The sequence below is a fragment of the Chrysochloris asiatica genome, unplaced genomic scaffold, assembly GCF_000296735.1.
Source record: "Chrysochloris asiatica unplaced genomic scaffold, ChrAsi1.0 scaffold00353, whole genome shotgun sequence".
Classification (NCBI taxonomy): domain Eukaryota; kingdom Metazoa; phylum Chordata; class Mammalia; order Afrosoricida; family Chrysochloridae; genus Chrysochloris; species Chrysochloris asiatica.
Genome location: NW_006408871.1, coordinates 2,047,428 through 2,063,105, shown reverse-complemented (window position 1 = coordinate 2,063,105; position 15,678 = coordinate 2,047,428). Strand labels below are relative to the sequence as shown.

At 36.5% G+C, this 15,678-nt stretch overlaps 1 protein-coding gene across 2 annotated transcripts in view; it reads right to left on the bottom strand.

The window, feature by feature from the left end:
- Window positions 1-15,678, bottom strand: part of PLK4 (polo-like kinase 4) — a 58,581-nt gene that overhangs the window by 6,044 nt on the left and 36,859 nt on the right. For both annotated transcript variants that reach the window (XM_006876100.1, XM_006876101.1), the window contains 8 exons: window positions 14,783-15,150; window positions 11,107-11,211; window positions 10,408-10,510; window positions 9,105-9,254; window positions 8,362-8,495; window positions 8,184-8,275; window positions 7,905-8,022; window positions 5,893-6,015 (listed from right to left, as the gene is read on the bottom strand). In XM_006876100.1, coding sequence (XP_006876162.1) covers window positions 5,893-6,015; window positions 7,905-8,022; window positions 8,184-8,275; window positions 8,362-8,495; window positions 9,105-9,254; window positions 10,408-10,510; window positions 11,107-11,211; window positions 14,783-15,150 — 1,193 coding nt within the window. The remainder of the gene's footprint in view (window positions 1-5,892; window positions 6,016-7,904; window positions 8,023-8,183; window positions 8,276-8,361; window positions 8,496-9,104; window positions 9,255-10,407; window positions 10,511-11,106; window positions 11,212-14,782; window positions 15,151-15,678) is intronic.

The window sequence follows — 15,678 nt, the reverse complement described above, 5'->3', positions numbered from 1 at the left end:
AGTGGGTAAGGGGAGGAAGGGGAAGGTGGAGCACAGGGCAGGGATTAGACACAGGAAAGTTTGGGTGCTGGGGAGGGGGGCAATATATAAGAAGGGAGAGGGGAATGGAAGAACAAAGCAGATGGGAGAACAATTAGGCAAGTTTGAATGGGCTAAGTGGGACAGAGGTAAAGAAGGATGCATGCACAACCTTGGAACTACAGGGCTCTGGGATACAGAGATTGAGACATGGTTGGAATGGGGAAAATGGAGGAATAATGTTAAGATGCTTAGCTGTCTTTTGAATCTTGGTTTTCCTTGCATTATATTATAAAATAGATACTGGAGGGGAGATGAAGGAATAGCCAGAAACATCACCATAGAAAGCCTGTAAGTCTGTCTTCTGCCTATAACTGATTGGAATACCTAAAATGGGGCTACAACATGCCCAGCGAAGGAGGCTTCCTGCGGAGCCTCTGCAATACGTAAGACTATAGGTGGAAACCTGAACCACATCCAGATCTCCAGAGATGGGAAATTCCCACTTGAAAGGACGAGCAGACCAGCCTGGAGAGGCTAAAAGAACAGAAGATACTTCTAGAAAGAAAGACCTACAGGAAAAATACAAAACAATAGAGGCAGACAGACTGTTACTACAAGAACAAACAAGTTGCTTGCCCAGGAAACATCAAAGCAAGTGATCGGGTCCCCTCAGTGCAAACCCCCTTCCAAGAATAAGACTCCATGGGAATACACGCTCGTCACCGATAAGGGGAAGTGAGGGGAAAACAGCAATGAAGTGGCAAGCTAAGCCGTACAATGTGGAAAGTGAAGTGTTTAGCTGATAAAAACAGAAGGAATATGCATAAGAACACCCACACTTGCAGATAATACCCACTTGACCTGGCTTCAATGACTGGATGATCAGATCTCAACCAGAAGAAGAAAGAAGAGGAAAAAATGAGTAATGTGATACAATTTGATGAACTCTACCTACACCTATGGATGCAGTAGCTCTAAAGAGGGAACAAATCCTTACAGCAAGAATCATTCCCACTGCCTCCACACACACAGTAGACAGGGATGGGAAACTTGGACATTGGCAACCCAAAATGGAGGGGTAGGGCTACAAAGGCAAGAAGTGACTAGCTTACAAGCTTTCAAGAGGGAACCTAGAGACAGGGGCCTGGAGGAAAGCAGAATCTCCAGTGAGTACTATCCAATCTGTTTAGGCGGAGCTGATGAAATGGAATGCAGATGGGTCTCTTGTGATACAATAGTGAATAACTATTATCAGGACATGATTGTGAGGGTTGGAAATGTAAAGGTAGATGTTTTGTAGCAAGGAAGGGAGTGATTAACTTTCCAGTCTAGGAGCGGAGGTCCCTGGGACCATCAACGGAGAAGAGCCGAGAGAGAGCAGTAATGCCAGAGATGGAGGCAGAGCAATGGAGCAGCTGGGGACTTTAGATCCAGAGAGGGAGAGTGACTGTGTGCTGAAGACCAAGGGGGGAGGTGGGGAAGTGTAGGGGGCAGGCTTGCAGGTTATACTCTTTGGTTGGTTGATGATGCATGGAGGGGACTGTAACCATGGCAATGAAACGCTATATGATAGGATGAATGTAAAACTAATGTTATCCCATGTAAACTATCATATAATTCACAGTAAAACATTTAAAATAATAATAATAATAATAATGGTGACTTATAAATCTCTACCTGCAGCGGGGTGGAAATGTTCTTATGAATTAGGTTTTCTTGGTTCTGAGCCAGAGGAAATGAGCTGGCTGTTATATTGCATGGGGCCAGAGGGTACCATTCTCTTAAATAAGATGGAATTGAACAGTAGTTTCCAGAAATTTGGGGATGGCTTTGAGTGCCACAGATTACCAATTACTTTATAGAAAACATTTATATTATTATAAATTCATAGAAGATAAGAATGGTGTACACAGTATGTTTTTTTTGAAGCATAGTAAAATGTGAAGGTCAGAATAGATTAGTAAAAACCATGCTAATTCAAGATAACTGAGTTAGCTTCAAGTACATAATACAATTTGATCCATTTAAAAAACTTCTGTCAAGTATTGTATGTACCTCATATAAGATATTACGTATACCCATTAGGAAATACATAGATGAACATGACAAGGAATGAATGCTGGCACGGAAAAGCTATTAAGAAATATCCCTTTTATTAGGAAAAGATACAGTATGTGCACCAATAATTTGCTTGAGCTAAACTGACCAATTTGCAAAATAAAGACTTAGTTTTAAATTATAAAAAAAAAAAATTTAAGAAGACAAAGAAAAAAATAAAGAAGACATGAAAGAGGAAAAGATCAAAATGGATGTCAGAAGAGACTCTGAAACTTGCTCTCCAGTGTAGGAGGTAAGAACAGAGGAGAAAATTTCAAAGGTCAGCTTAAGAAGACAAAGTCAAATATAATGAAATGTGCAGACCTGGAGTTAACAAAACCAAAAGAGACGAAAACACCTAACATTTCTCAAGCAAAGGGAACTTAAGAAAAAAATTCAAGCCTCAACTTGAAATATTGAGGGATTCTTTAAGCAAAATGCTCAATGATGCTGAAAGTACTAAAAGAAGATGGAAGGAATATACAGAATTACTGTAACAAAAAGAAATGGTCGATGTTCAACCATTTCAAGAGGTAGCATATGATCAAGAGCCAATGATTTTGAAGGAAGAAATTCAAGGTGCATTGATGGCATTGGCAAAGAACAAGACACTGGGAATTGATGGAATAGAAATTGAAATCTTTCAATAAACTGATGCGGCACTGGAGACACTCACTCATTTATGCCAAGAAATTTGGAAGACAACAGCCAGACCAACTGACTGGAAAAGATCCATGTATGTGCCCATTCCAAAGAGAGGTGACCCAACAGAATGCAGAAGTTATCAGACAATATCATTAATATCTCATGCAAATAAAATTTTGCTAAAGATAATACATAGAGGAGGCGGGGCTTGATGGCAGATAGGGTAGAGAGGTGCAGTGAAGATCTCTGTCAGCAATAATACAGAATACCAGGTGAAGCAGGTTCAGGAGAGAGCTCCAAACCTATGAACTGCAAATGTAGGAACACTTAAAAACTTGAAGGCTTATAGCTTGTGGAACTTGTAGCAGAAGCAAGAAATCTCATACTTTTGAATCTACTGGGCTCAGTCGCCAGGAGTCGACAACTTGGGCGAGACCAAATGGCAATACCAAGTGGGGGAGCAAGCTTACCCACCATGGACTAACGCCTGTGGGAACCTCAGAAACAAAGGTGGACAATATTCTTTATTTGGTTTGGTTTTGTTCTGATTTTTTTTTTTGGTATCTGTTCATTGGCCTCTCGCTATCTGTGCTCCCCCATTCTGGTGACTAGATGGGGTGCCTAAGAGAGTGGGCTCCCCCCACCCCCACCACTGGAAGGTTCTTCTACCACGCATGCACACAGAGCCTCTCAGCACTTAAAGGACCAGTTCCTGCTTAAAACCACCGGCAGCACCAAACAGCCACAGCGGGCCCTAAACTGTTTATTAATAGGGGAAAAGGCAAGAACAGCGGGTATAGAGAGGGAAAGAGTCTAAAAACAAAACAGGCTGAAAATTAAACAACCAACTGTGGCATTTTGAAACTTATCAGGCGACCTTGAAGGCAAGAAATTGAAAGAGGATATCAAAGTCATACTCAAATTAGGCTACAGATTTTCCTTTTTTTTTTCTCTCTTCTGAGATTACAGACTACATTATCCAATCTGTTTTTTTGTTTTTTTTTGGTTTCTCTTCTTAATTTTGGGGGCTCTTTCTCTCCCTATATTACCCAAGAAGACACAGCAATTGCTGCCATATAGTCAGCTACAATCACACCCCATAAAGTCCCACAATCCAGGCAAGAACTAATACCAAGTGCCATACACCAGGGAGGCAGACACCATCTGCAAAAGTTACTCTGAGTTAAGCAATAAAGAGTGAAAAAGGAAGCCCACCTCGTGTTCACATCTACCTGAGGCAATCAGAAAGCATAAAAAATACCAAAATACACACTCCATTAAGTATTAAGGCCACAGGTAACCACTGAACATGTCCAAGAAGTAAAGATAATACATAAACGGCTGCCAACTATACATTCACAGAGAACTTCCTGAGGTTCAAGCTGGCCTCAGAAGAGGACGTGGAATAGGGATATTTTTGCTGACGTCACGATTAATTGGGTATAAGCAGGGAATACAAGAAAGATGTTTACAGGTGGTTTACTAACTACGCAAAAGCTTTTGATTGTGTGGATTATGACAAACTATGGACAACATTGCAAAGAATGAGTATTCTGGAACACTTAATTGTGCTCATGAGGACCAAGAAACAGTGGTTCGAATAGAACAAGGGAGAACTAAATGTTTAAAATTAGCAAAGGTGTGTGCCAGGGCTGTATTCTTTCACCATACTCACTCAATCTGTATGCCAAGCAAGTATTTCAAGAAGCTTAATTATATGAAGAAAGTGGCATCAGGTTTGGAAGAAAGTTCATTAACAACCTGTGATACACAGATGATACAACCTTGCTTGCTGAAAGTGAAGAGGACTTAAAATACTTACTGATGAAGATCAAAGACCACAGCCTTCGGTATGGGTTGCAGCTCAATGTAAAGAAAACAAAAATCCTCACCACTGAACCAATAAACAACATCCATAAAAACAGAGAAAAGAATGAAGTTGTTAAAGACTTCATTTTGCTCAGATCAACCATCAACACTTATGGAAGCAGCAGTCAAGAAATCAAATGATGCACTGCATTAGCTAAGTCTACTGCACAAGACCTCTTTAAAGTGTTGAAGAGCAAAGATACCAGTTTGAGGACTAAGGTGCAGCTTATCCAAGCCATGGTATTTTCAATACCCTCATATGCATGTGAAAGTTGGACACATAGACCGTAGAATTGATGCATTTGAGTTATGGTGTTAGAGGAGAATATTAAAAGTATCGTGGACTGCCAAAAGAACAAACAGATCTCTGCTGGAAGAAGCGTAGCCAGAGTGCTCTTTGGAAACCAGGATGGTCAGAATTCATCTCTCATACTTTGGACATAATATCAGGAGTGGAGAAAAAGAAGACCCCCAACGAGGTGCATCGGCACAGATGTGGCATCAATGTGCTCTGGCGTAGCAACAACTGAGACTGATGCGGGACTGGGCAATGTTTCATTCTGTTATGCATAGGGTTGCTATGAGTCGGTACAGTTATGATTCATGTTTTTGTCAAATAACAACAACATGAATCAAATTGACTCCATGGCAGTTTTTTGGTTACTATTATTTGGGGGTTAATGAGATAATATACATGAAAACATGACAGATATCCACACCTACATAAAAATTTTAAGTTTGAAACTTGATGTGGGTTTAACATGTAAATATATAAACAATTAGCCATTAGTATGACCTGAACTTTAAAAAAAAATTGGTAAGAGAGGACATTTACGCCTTGCTTTATCAAAAAAGCCCCATTGGTGCAGCTGCCAAGTGCTCAGCTACTAATGAAAAAGTTGGCAATTCAAACTCCCCAGGTGCTCTTATGGCAATTGCACCTATAAAGATGACATCCTCAGAACCCTATGGGGCAGTGTCCTTTGTCTTACAGGGTAGCTATGAGTCGGAACTGACTCTGTGGCAGTGAGACTGGTTTTTGTTTAGGTTCTATGAAGTAATCTATTAACACCAATATCTAGAATTTCCTAGTTGTATAAAAAATAAATAAAATGTTTAATGATATAATAATCATTATAATCAATGGTGTAAATATTTTCCAGCAGAGACACATCTTGAAAATAATTTGTATATTTGGTAATTACCATATACCAAAAGAAATTTATACTGAGTAAATTTACTTTCCTAGAAACTTCTTACCTGTGTAGCCCAACCAACATTTTTCACAAAAACAGATTTCAGAAGCTGTGCTGATTTAGGAAGACAATCTTTAAAGTTGCTAGAAGCTGTAGCTGTAAGGCCAAGTTCTTCATTTGCAACCATCTACAAATAGTAAAGGACAGGCAGAAATTCTTTTCAGCACTTTTGTAAATCAACTTCAACAAAAATAGGAAGAAGTTTTCATAAAAAAACAAATTTTAAAACAATACTTTAAATGTAAAAAATTTAATAAAAATAAACATTATTAAAAACAAAATTATAGAAAAGAAAAAAGAATTAAACAATTAGTTTTATTTTCTTTTGTCTTTTTCCTCCAAAGTTGTACAGCATGTATGTTTGTAAGTACACACATATACACACATGTATTTCTTTAATGTTAAATCTTTCTATACTGTTAATTAGTCTTCAGGGGCGCCTGGTGACTCTGTAGGATAAACAATGGACTGCGAACCTCAAGGTTGGTGGTTTGAGCTCACCAGCAGCTCTGTGGAAGAAAGATGACGCTTTCTGCTCCTGTAAAGATTTACAGTCTCGGGTTGCTGTGAATTGGAACCAATTTGACTGTACTTAACCACAGCAACAAATAGTCTTCATTCATCATTAATAATTCATAATTTACTTATGAATTCATTACATCAAAATATAATAAGTTTATTTAACTATGTGGCTACAATGAATATTTAAGAAGGTTGTGATGTATACTATTAAGAAAAAACGATGTTATTTGTTAACATATTTAGTTTTTTCCCAAAGGGGCTAGGCTATTATCTCAATAAAGTAACATTTAAACTTGAGATCTGAACATTTACCAAGAATTAGATTATGCCTGGCTACCACTACTGACCATTCGAATCAGGGCATTATACTGATCCTGACAGAATGGGAAAAAACAAGGGACAATTAACTCTTAAAAACTCAGATCAACTGAGATTGGAGGACTTCTAGAGATTAATGCCCTTAGATACACTTAATAAATCTTGAACCCAAAGTAACCTGAGATCATCTTTTAGCAAAAAAACACACTGACAAACATAATAAAGAATATTAACTATGAGCAAGGTGTTTTATTTAGGAGCTCTGTTAGCGTGTTGTTGTTGTTGTTAAGTGCCATCGAGTCGGGTCCGACCCATAGCGACCCTGTACAGGGTTTCCGAGGGTGTAAATCTTTACGGGAGTAGAAAGCCTCATCTTTCTCCCGCGGATCGACTGGTAGTTTCGAACCGCTGACCTTACGGTTCGCAGCCCGATTCGTAACCACTACGCTACCAGAGCTCCTTTTTCTGTTAGCGTAGTGGGTTACATTTTGGGATTTAACTCCTCCATGGCACACAGTAGCAGTGTGCTTCATTAAATACACAAACATCTATATAAAACCAAAAGGTCACCAGTTACTCTAATGTAAAGATGAGGCAGGGAAAAGTAGAGCACTGAAAACGGAACTAGAAAAAAAGAATGTTGACACATTGTGAAAATAGTATCACTGAACAATTTATATAGCAACTGTTAAATGGGAACTTAAACTGTTAGTGAATTTTCATCAAAAACACAATAAAAATATTTTTTAAAAAACAAAACAATCTTAGAGAAAATTAGCCATACTAAGTTTAGTAGTTAAGGAAAATGAGTTCTAGGACAAGTATATTATAGTTGTTAAGTACCCTTGAGTTTGTTCTGACTCTTATCAACCCTAGATGGGAGTTTCTGAGGAGTGGCCATGGATTTGAACCACTGACCTTATGGTCCAATGCTTATACTACAGTGCCACCAGGACAAGTATATATCATGTAAAAAGGCAGTTTGACTTGTCCAAGTAACTAAAAGAAGGCCTTTGAGTTATAAGCATAGAGAATGTGGGGCAGAATGGCTCAGGATGAGACTGGAAAAGTTAAGCAGGTAAGAGTAAGGCCATTGTAAGAAGTTTTAAATTCATATCACGGGCATTAGGCAAATATTGAGGGCTTAAAATATAAAAGCTTTACATATTTACTTACAGAAGGATTAAGTACTGGTGCCTGTTTTAGAGAAGTAGCACTATTCATCACCATTGGGTAACTCGGATCCACAGGAGGAGGTGATAAGGACTTAGGTGAACTCGTGCTGCCAGGTTTTCTGAAAGAGAAAGAAATGGTCAAACACGTTCCCTTGAAGTTTTCAATTCATACAAAAATAAAGAATTGTTACAATGGAAATATCAAACTTTTTTTTGTTAGCATATTTTGTATAATTTAGCAAGTTTTTATTAATTAAATATTTTTTAAAAGAAAATTTACCTTCCTATAATTATTGGGAAAAAGGGAGCACTTCGACTTTTCTTTTCCTCTTCTGAAATTACAGATTCCAATGCTAAACAAATACGATGGCCCTATTTCAAAAGAAGAGTGCTTTCTATTATTCCACCTATTTCATTTATAATCAGTATTAATTCGTATGAAAAAAATATGTAGCTACCTCATTAGCATGATCCATATACACTTTCATTTCTTCTTTCAAGCTATTAATTTCACCTTCACCTTTTAAGGTGTAAGATTTCCCAGTGTTTTCAATCACCTGAATTAATTCTTCTGTTTTGTGGATTTTTGCTCCTAAAGTATAAGCAGAAAGCTATTTTTAATAATTTGTTTAAATATTTCAATGTTTATACTCATAATCACACTATTACATTACTAATGGCTTCTAGATGAAGATACCATTTATATTCATTTACTGACTATCAATAAAATGAGAGTCTCAAAGTATTCAATATATAAAGGCCATCCATTTTGCTGTTCTACCTATTTCTGGCTTAAGTCTAATATATATATTTTGTAAAGTCTAATATATTTTTATCACATTAAAAAAAATTGCTGCTCTCATACAAAACATAATCAAGATCGCTATGATGTATACTATGTGTTCTTTAAAGCAGGGAACTTTACAGATTAAAAAGTTAATTTTTATAGAATATATTTAGAAACAAAATTCTTTTTCAACCTATTGTTTTGCTACATTTATAATTCTTTTATCATGTGTCCATTTGAGTTTCAAATAAGAAATAAGACACTGTGTAATTAATATGTACAGTTTTATATACATATATGTAAGAGATATACTATATTAAATAAAAAACAAAATAAAAGAAATCCCGCCCCCACAAAATCCTAAATTATAAACTAGAGGAAAAAAAAAAATTATCATTCTTAGATGGTACTTACCATCATAAAACCAAACCTCAAAATCAGCACCAGGGGAATTCTCCATCAAAATACATTTAGCATATTTTGTAAAATAAGTGATTTTAGGAGATTTAGATCTTACAAGCTGTATAAATCTGGAAGCATACTGATATTTTTTCCAGTACTTTTCTAGAAGGACAAATGCAAAAAAATTATGAATTAAAAAAAAATTTACCTAAATAGGGAATAAATTATGGACTTGGCATATACATATTTCAAACAAATGTAATATTTATTTCTACTTGTCCTCAAACTTTAAATTTGATACCTTCAGGTTTACAATCCCATTATCAAATAAAAGTATTCTAGAGACTTCTATTAATTTCAATTCAAAATAAAGACAGCATAATAAAATCGCTAATACAGTGTTAAAAACATCCAAAATAAAAGAAAATCCCCCAACAAATCCTAAATTATAAACTAAAGGAAAAAAAAATTATCATGACTAACATCATGATTATTTTTAAATTTGTTTCTTTGAGTCACTAACTTCTATATTATATGTAAAGTACTAAATCCAGTAAAAATGTAAAAGTTGTTAAACTGAAAAAGATTTCTATCTTTTCAGAACCAAATGACTTTCAGGAAAAAAAAGCACAGGGTTTTATAAGCCTAATATGCAAAACCAAAGTTTGATATTCTCTGTAACTATGATCATTTATAGTTATTCAACATTCTTATCTAAAGGGATTGATTTCTAATAGTGTTAGATTAGATACATTTTCCACCCCTACAATCTATTGAAGGGGAGTTGTATGATTCAGTATAAATTTTCTCAAATCCATAAAACTAGACATAACAATCAATGGTGGCTAACCACATTATAAATGATAATTTAGGCAATATAGCAATGATTTCAACTATACAAGTACACAAATTTTATCTATAACTGCAGTTGATAAGTGCTATGGTTTCGACTCAGAGAGACCATGTATAGGGTTTTCAAGGCTTTACATTTTTTTTGCGTGAGCAGAAGGCCCGATCTTTCTTCTGCGGAGTGGTTGGTGGGTCTGAACAGCCAATCCTGTGGTTTGCAGTCCAGTGCTTATCCTATGGAGCCACCATGCTCCCATATCTGTGATATTTTAGATATTTTACTTAGTTTTTACTAACTAAATAATGAACACTTGATTAATAGTGTGTCACATCTTACCAGGTATAAAGTAGTGAATATGATCTGCAACCTAACTAAACTAAGCCATATTTATACCCTTTCATGCACAAATAGCTTATGTATATAAAAATACATTATCTAAATTTATTCAATGGAAAACTTACATACCTGGCAAATTGTCAAAGCTGTACCTACTGATATTGTCAGTAGGTGAGGGTGGTCTATCAGCAAGAGGAAAATCTTTTCCATCATGTGGGTAATAAATAGTGATCTGCCGAAAATAATTTAAGAACTCTTATTTGTTGTTGTTGTTAAGTGCTGTTGCGTCGATTCCAACCCATAGCGACCCTGTATAGTGTTTCAAAGGAGCAGCTGGTGAGCTTGAACCACTGACCTTGCAGTTCAAATGACTTCGCAGTCTGACGCATTAGCCCACAGAGCCACACCAGGACTCCAAGAACTCTTATTTACATTTAAACTTCTTAATTTTTAAAAAAAAATACAGTGTTCTAATTTAAGGGTATATCTTATAATATACCCTTAAATTAGAACACTGTATTTTCTTATTAAAAATTAAGAAGTTTAAATGTAATAGTAAATATTATTTTATTGAAAAATGCTACATTATTCTTAAAAGTAACATTATTTGGTTATTTTAAATGTAAGCCAAAGTTGAGATTGCTACTAGTTATTATTTTTAAAAATGCACAGTTAAATATGTTTACTCAGTATTTTAATTCCAGAGATAATATCATATCAGGAAAATAGATTTAAAAACTTTAAAAAAGATCATCGTAAAACAACTTGGAATGTTAAATACCATGGTGATGATTAAAAGTACAAGATAATAAAGTAAATCCACATTACCACATTTCCATCGCTAGATATTTGAAGAACTTCTTTCACATATTCTTGAGATGTATATTCCTTGAGAAGCTCCACACACACTTCCTCTGAATCAAGTATGCTCACCTAAAAACCAAAATGACCATCAGTAACAATTTTTATGTTTACTAAAACAGCCTGGAATACTTTAGAAAAAAGTACTTAACCATGGCAGGAAGGATGATTAAAGTGAAATATCAAATAGTTGTTTCACTGGGTTAACAGCCTGGGCTAGAGGTATAGCTGAGCACAGCTGTGAACCATAAGGTGCAAAGGTAAGAATGTATAATGAAGCATGAATCATAACCAATGAGAAAAATGAAAGCAGAAGGTGGGGTGGACAATAAGGGCTTTGAAGAATAATAGCAAGTCAAACAAAGCAAGACTGGTAAAATGGGAAACAAAGGACAATCAAGAAGAGGACAGAAAATTTAAAACAACAAATACCATTCCCAATTCATACATGGCATTTAAAAAACAAAACAAAACTTGATTTATATACGTATTCTTTTGTTAGAATTTAATTTTAAATTAAAAAAATTTAAAAATCGATTAGTTTACATTTTTTTATGAGACTAGAAAATGAAAACAAATGCAAAAGGAAAATATGATGGGAAGTTAAAAAATATTGCTACTAAGGTTCCAATTCATACATGCACAACTTTATTGCAAACCAAACGTGTTTAAACATGTCTCTGTGATGTGGAGAGCTGTAGAGTTCTCTCAGCAATACACTTGTTTTAGTTTCCTTAGGATGCCTTCAAATCAAAGATCCAATCAAAACAGTGGCTTTCAAGGGGATTTGCTAGGTCACTTAAAATCAAGACAGAACAATCATTTCAGAAAGTTATGGCAACTGTTTTTGGGATTCCAAAGGAGTAATATTAATAGAGGACTCCTGATGTGGCGCAGTAGGATACGCATTGGACCAAAATGTCAGTATGAACAGCAAGGTCGGTGGTTCAAACTCACCAGGCGCTCCTCGGAAACCCTATACAGGGTCACTATGAGCCGGAACTGACTTGAGGGCTCTCTTAATAGACTTTCTCGAAGGACACAGGGTAATTATGGAGGCTGGTAGCGTAGGGGTTACGAATCGTGCTGCGAATCTAAAGGTCAGCAATTTGAAACTACCAGCTGTTCCATGGCAGAAAGATGAGGCTTACTGCTCTGGTAAAGATTTACAGCCTCAGAAACCCTGTACAGGGTCCCTATGAGTAGGAACCGACTCTGCGGCACATAACAACAACATTAGGAAGAAGTTTTTTTCCCCAAATGCTCAGAGTGATGATTCTTTTATTATTTTATTATTATTATTTTTGTTTTTATTGTGAACTGAGCGATAGTTTACATGGGAAAAAACGGGTTTTACACCATCGTTTCAATGCAATGATTACAATCTCCTCTGTGCATCATCATTCAATAGTATTTGCTTCCATTTCCTCTGGGGGTTTTTTTGGGGGGGGGGGGATGTACACAAAAACACTCCAGAATATATAGTAATTTAAACAACCAAAGGGAACATTCTGCAAGACTGTCTCCTGGCCGCCAGCATCCAGTCTCTCTCTTTCCATGAGTCCAAAGTCCTCAGTTGCTCCCTCTCTCCATGGCCTCATCTCTGCCTCCATCTCTGGTGTTGCTGCTTCTCTGGATAGGGACTTGCATTCTGTCTGTGCTGTTCTCCCTTGATGGTCCTAAGGTCCTCTGTTTCTGGAGTATAAAATTAATTACTCCCCCGTTTTTGTTACAAAACTTCTACCTTTACATTGTGACAGTGGCAATTTGTCATGATAACAATTAGTCAACATCACACTCTTAAACTCCCTCTTGAAAACTTGTAAGGCAGTCGCTTCATGCTGCTATCATCCTCTCATTTTAGGTAGCCAATGTCTAAGTTGCCCATCCCTATCTACCTTGTATACAGAGGGGATAGGATTGATGCTTGATGTGAAGACTCCTTCCCTCTCAGTTGGTACCTTGAGCTACTACATCCATAAGTATAGGTCAAGTTCGTCAAATTATAGCAATTTACATTCGTTTCCTTCATCAAAAAAGTTTTTTTTTTAAATCTTTTAGGAAGAAGTTTTAAGAAAACTGAAAACTGCACTGGTAAAAAAAAAAGGCCAGGAAAGTTGTACCTAGGAATTTTTCTCCATCATGACAATGCACCTACTCATATTTCAAGGTCAAGGGCAGACACACTTTTCTAGGAGAGTTCTTTTGAAACCTTACCCTATACATCCTACAGCACTCATCTTGTCCCTTCAGACTTCTGTTTGTTCCTAAAATTCAAAGAACATTTAAAAGGAATGTGATCGGCAACCCTTGAGGCTATCAAAACTGCCATTTTGGTGTGGTATCAATCAACAGTGCAGAATTCTTCAGGGAAGGGCTATCAAACCAAACCCGCTGCCATCAAGTCAAGTCCGAGTCACAGTGATTCTATATAGGGTTTCTGAGACTGTAGATCTTTATGGGAGCAGATGGTCTCATCTTTCTTCCATGGAGGGACAGGTGGATTTGGACCTCTGACCTTATATTACAGTTAGTAGCCCAATGTCTATTCCACAGCACCATCAGGGCCCCATATAGAGAGATGGCAACACCGCCTTTAGACATGTATGGACCTAGATAGAGAATACGTCGAAAAGCAATAGCTTCACATTTTATTTTTGTTTAATAAAGGTTTTTATGCATTTGTAGCAATATTACTTCCAACTTACCCACGTATTAAGTATTAATTTTGTGACTGGAATTATGAATAAAATATAAGCACTGGTACTGATAACCTTTAGGTCAACGGCTTAAACCCACCATCCACTTCTTAGAAACCTACATAGGGTCGCTCAGTTGGAAACAATTTGACAGCACTAAACAACACCAACACAGATATTATTTTCATATATTTTTTTAATTGTTTATAATTTAAAATTCAAAACAATATTAATTTGTCATCCTTATAGTAGTCAGAAGGAACTCGAGTGACGTAGTGGGTTTAACAATGGACTGCTAAACAAAAGATCTGCAGTTTGAACCCACCAGCTGCCACAGAAAAATGCTAAAGATGAAGGAGTCTGCTTCTGGAAATATGTACAGCCTCAGAATTGTTGGAAGCTAAATGGTCACTATAAGACAAAATCGACTTGTATATTGGTCAGAGGAAAATGAGCTAGTGCTCTATAAATACCCAGTCTTTTTTCTCTTTGAATCAGTTTATCATGTAGCTACCCTAAAGCATTGGGGGGCATTACGTTGTTAAGTGCCACTGAGTTGGTTCTGACTCATAGACACCCTGTATAGGGTTTCTTAGGAGTGGCTGGTGAGTTTGAATCACTGACATTGTAGTTCAAACTGACTTTGCGGTTCAGTGCATTATCCCACAGCACCACACTAGAACACTATGGTGGTGGCAATCCATGGAGTCAGTTCCAACTCATAGTGTGCCTGAATAGGTTCCAAGGCTGCAAATCTTTACAGGAGCAGAAAGTCTCATCGTTCTCCCATGGAACGGCTGGTAGTTTTGAAATGCTGACCTTGAGGTTAGCAGCCTGACTCGTAACCATTATGCTACCAGAGCTCCTTATACCAGGATATTAAAGGAAGATACTAAAACCATATTTTAAAGAAAACATCGTATAGTAAAAATAACAAGACTCACCACAGCCTTTTTAGTTTTCTGTCTGATTGGTTTTAACCTGTGAGCATTCAAAGGAGAAGTAATGCTTCGTAATGTCTGTTTCTGGTAACCAGAGAATGGCTCCATACCCCTAGTCTTGTTTTGTTCAAGAGGAGGATCACAGTCAAATATAGATTTTTGTTGAATTATCTCAGGTTTGCTGTGAAGTGCAGGCACATATTTCATGGGATCCGGCTGTTTTACACAATGTACATTATCAGAAGCATTGGAGTTCTTTTTGGTTCTTTTATCACTCCAGGCATTTCTTGATGTGTCTTTCTGCGAATCTGGATGGCCCTGGTAATCTCTGTTTAAGCTAATGCTGTGTTCAATAGGTTCCTGTAAATGAGCTATATAGTACACACAAAACAAAGCACATTAGTGAATAACTGAAAAGTCAAGTCTACACAAAACAATGACCTGCAAAGGAATAAAAGCAATCTAGTAATTAAAAATAAAATAAAAATCTCAGAATTTTTCTGGCAAATAAGCAGTTTGAGTTTAACATAGTTTAATAATGACTGTAATAGTGACATTTGTGGAGCACAGCTAGAAGGATTACCTTTAATACTATTAAGAAGAAAAGATGCTAATATAAAATTAAATTTTCAATTATGGCAAAAACTAGTAACCATAGGTTACCTACTAATTCTAAAACGAGCAACTACCAACGGTCCAAGAAACAGCCGAGTTGAGAGGAATTCCCAGTCATTCTACACATGAAAAATATGTAAATTTACAATCCTTAATGTAAGGAAAGTCTATCCTACCTTTAGTTGGGAAAGACGCAACTAGCAGCAAAGACTGTAACATGGAATGACTTCAGTATTATTATTAATATTTAATATTACAAATTGTTACCTACATTTAAAAAAATT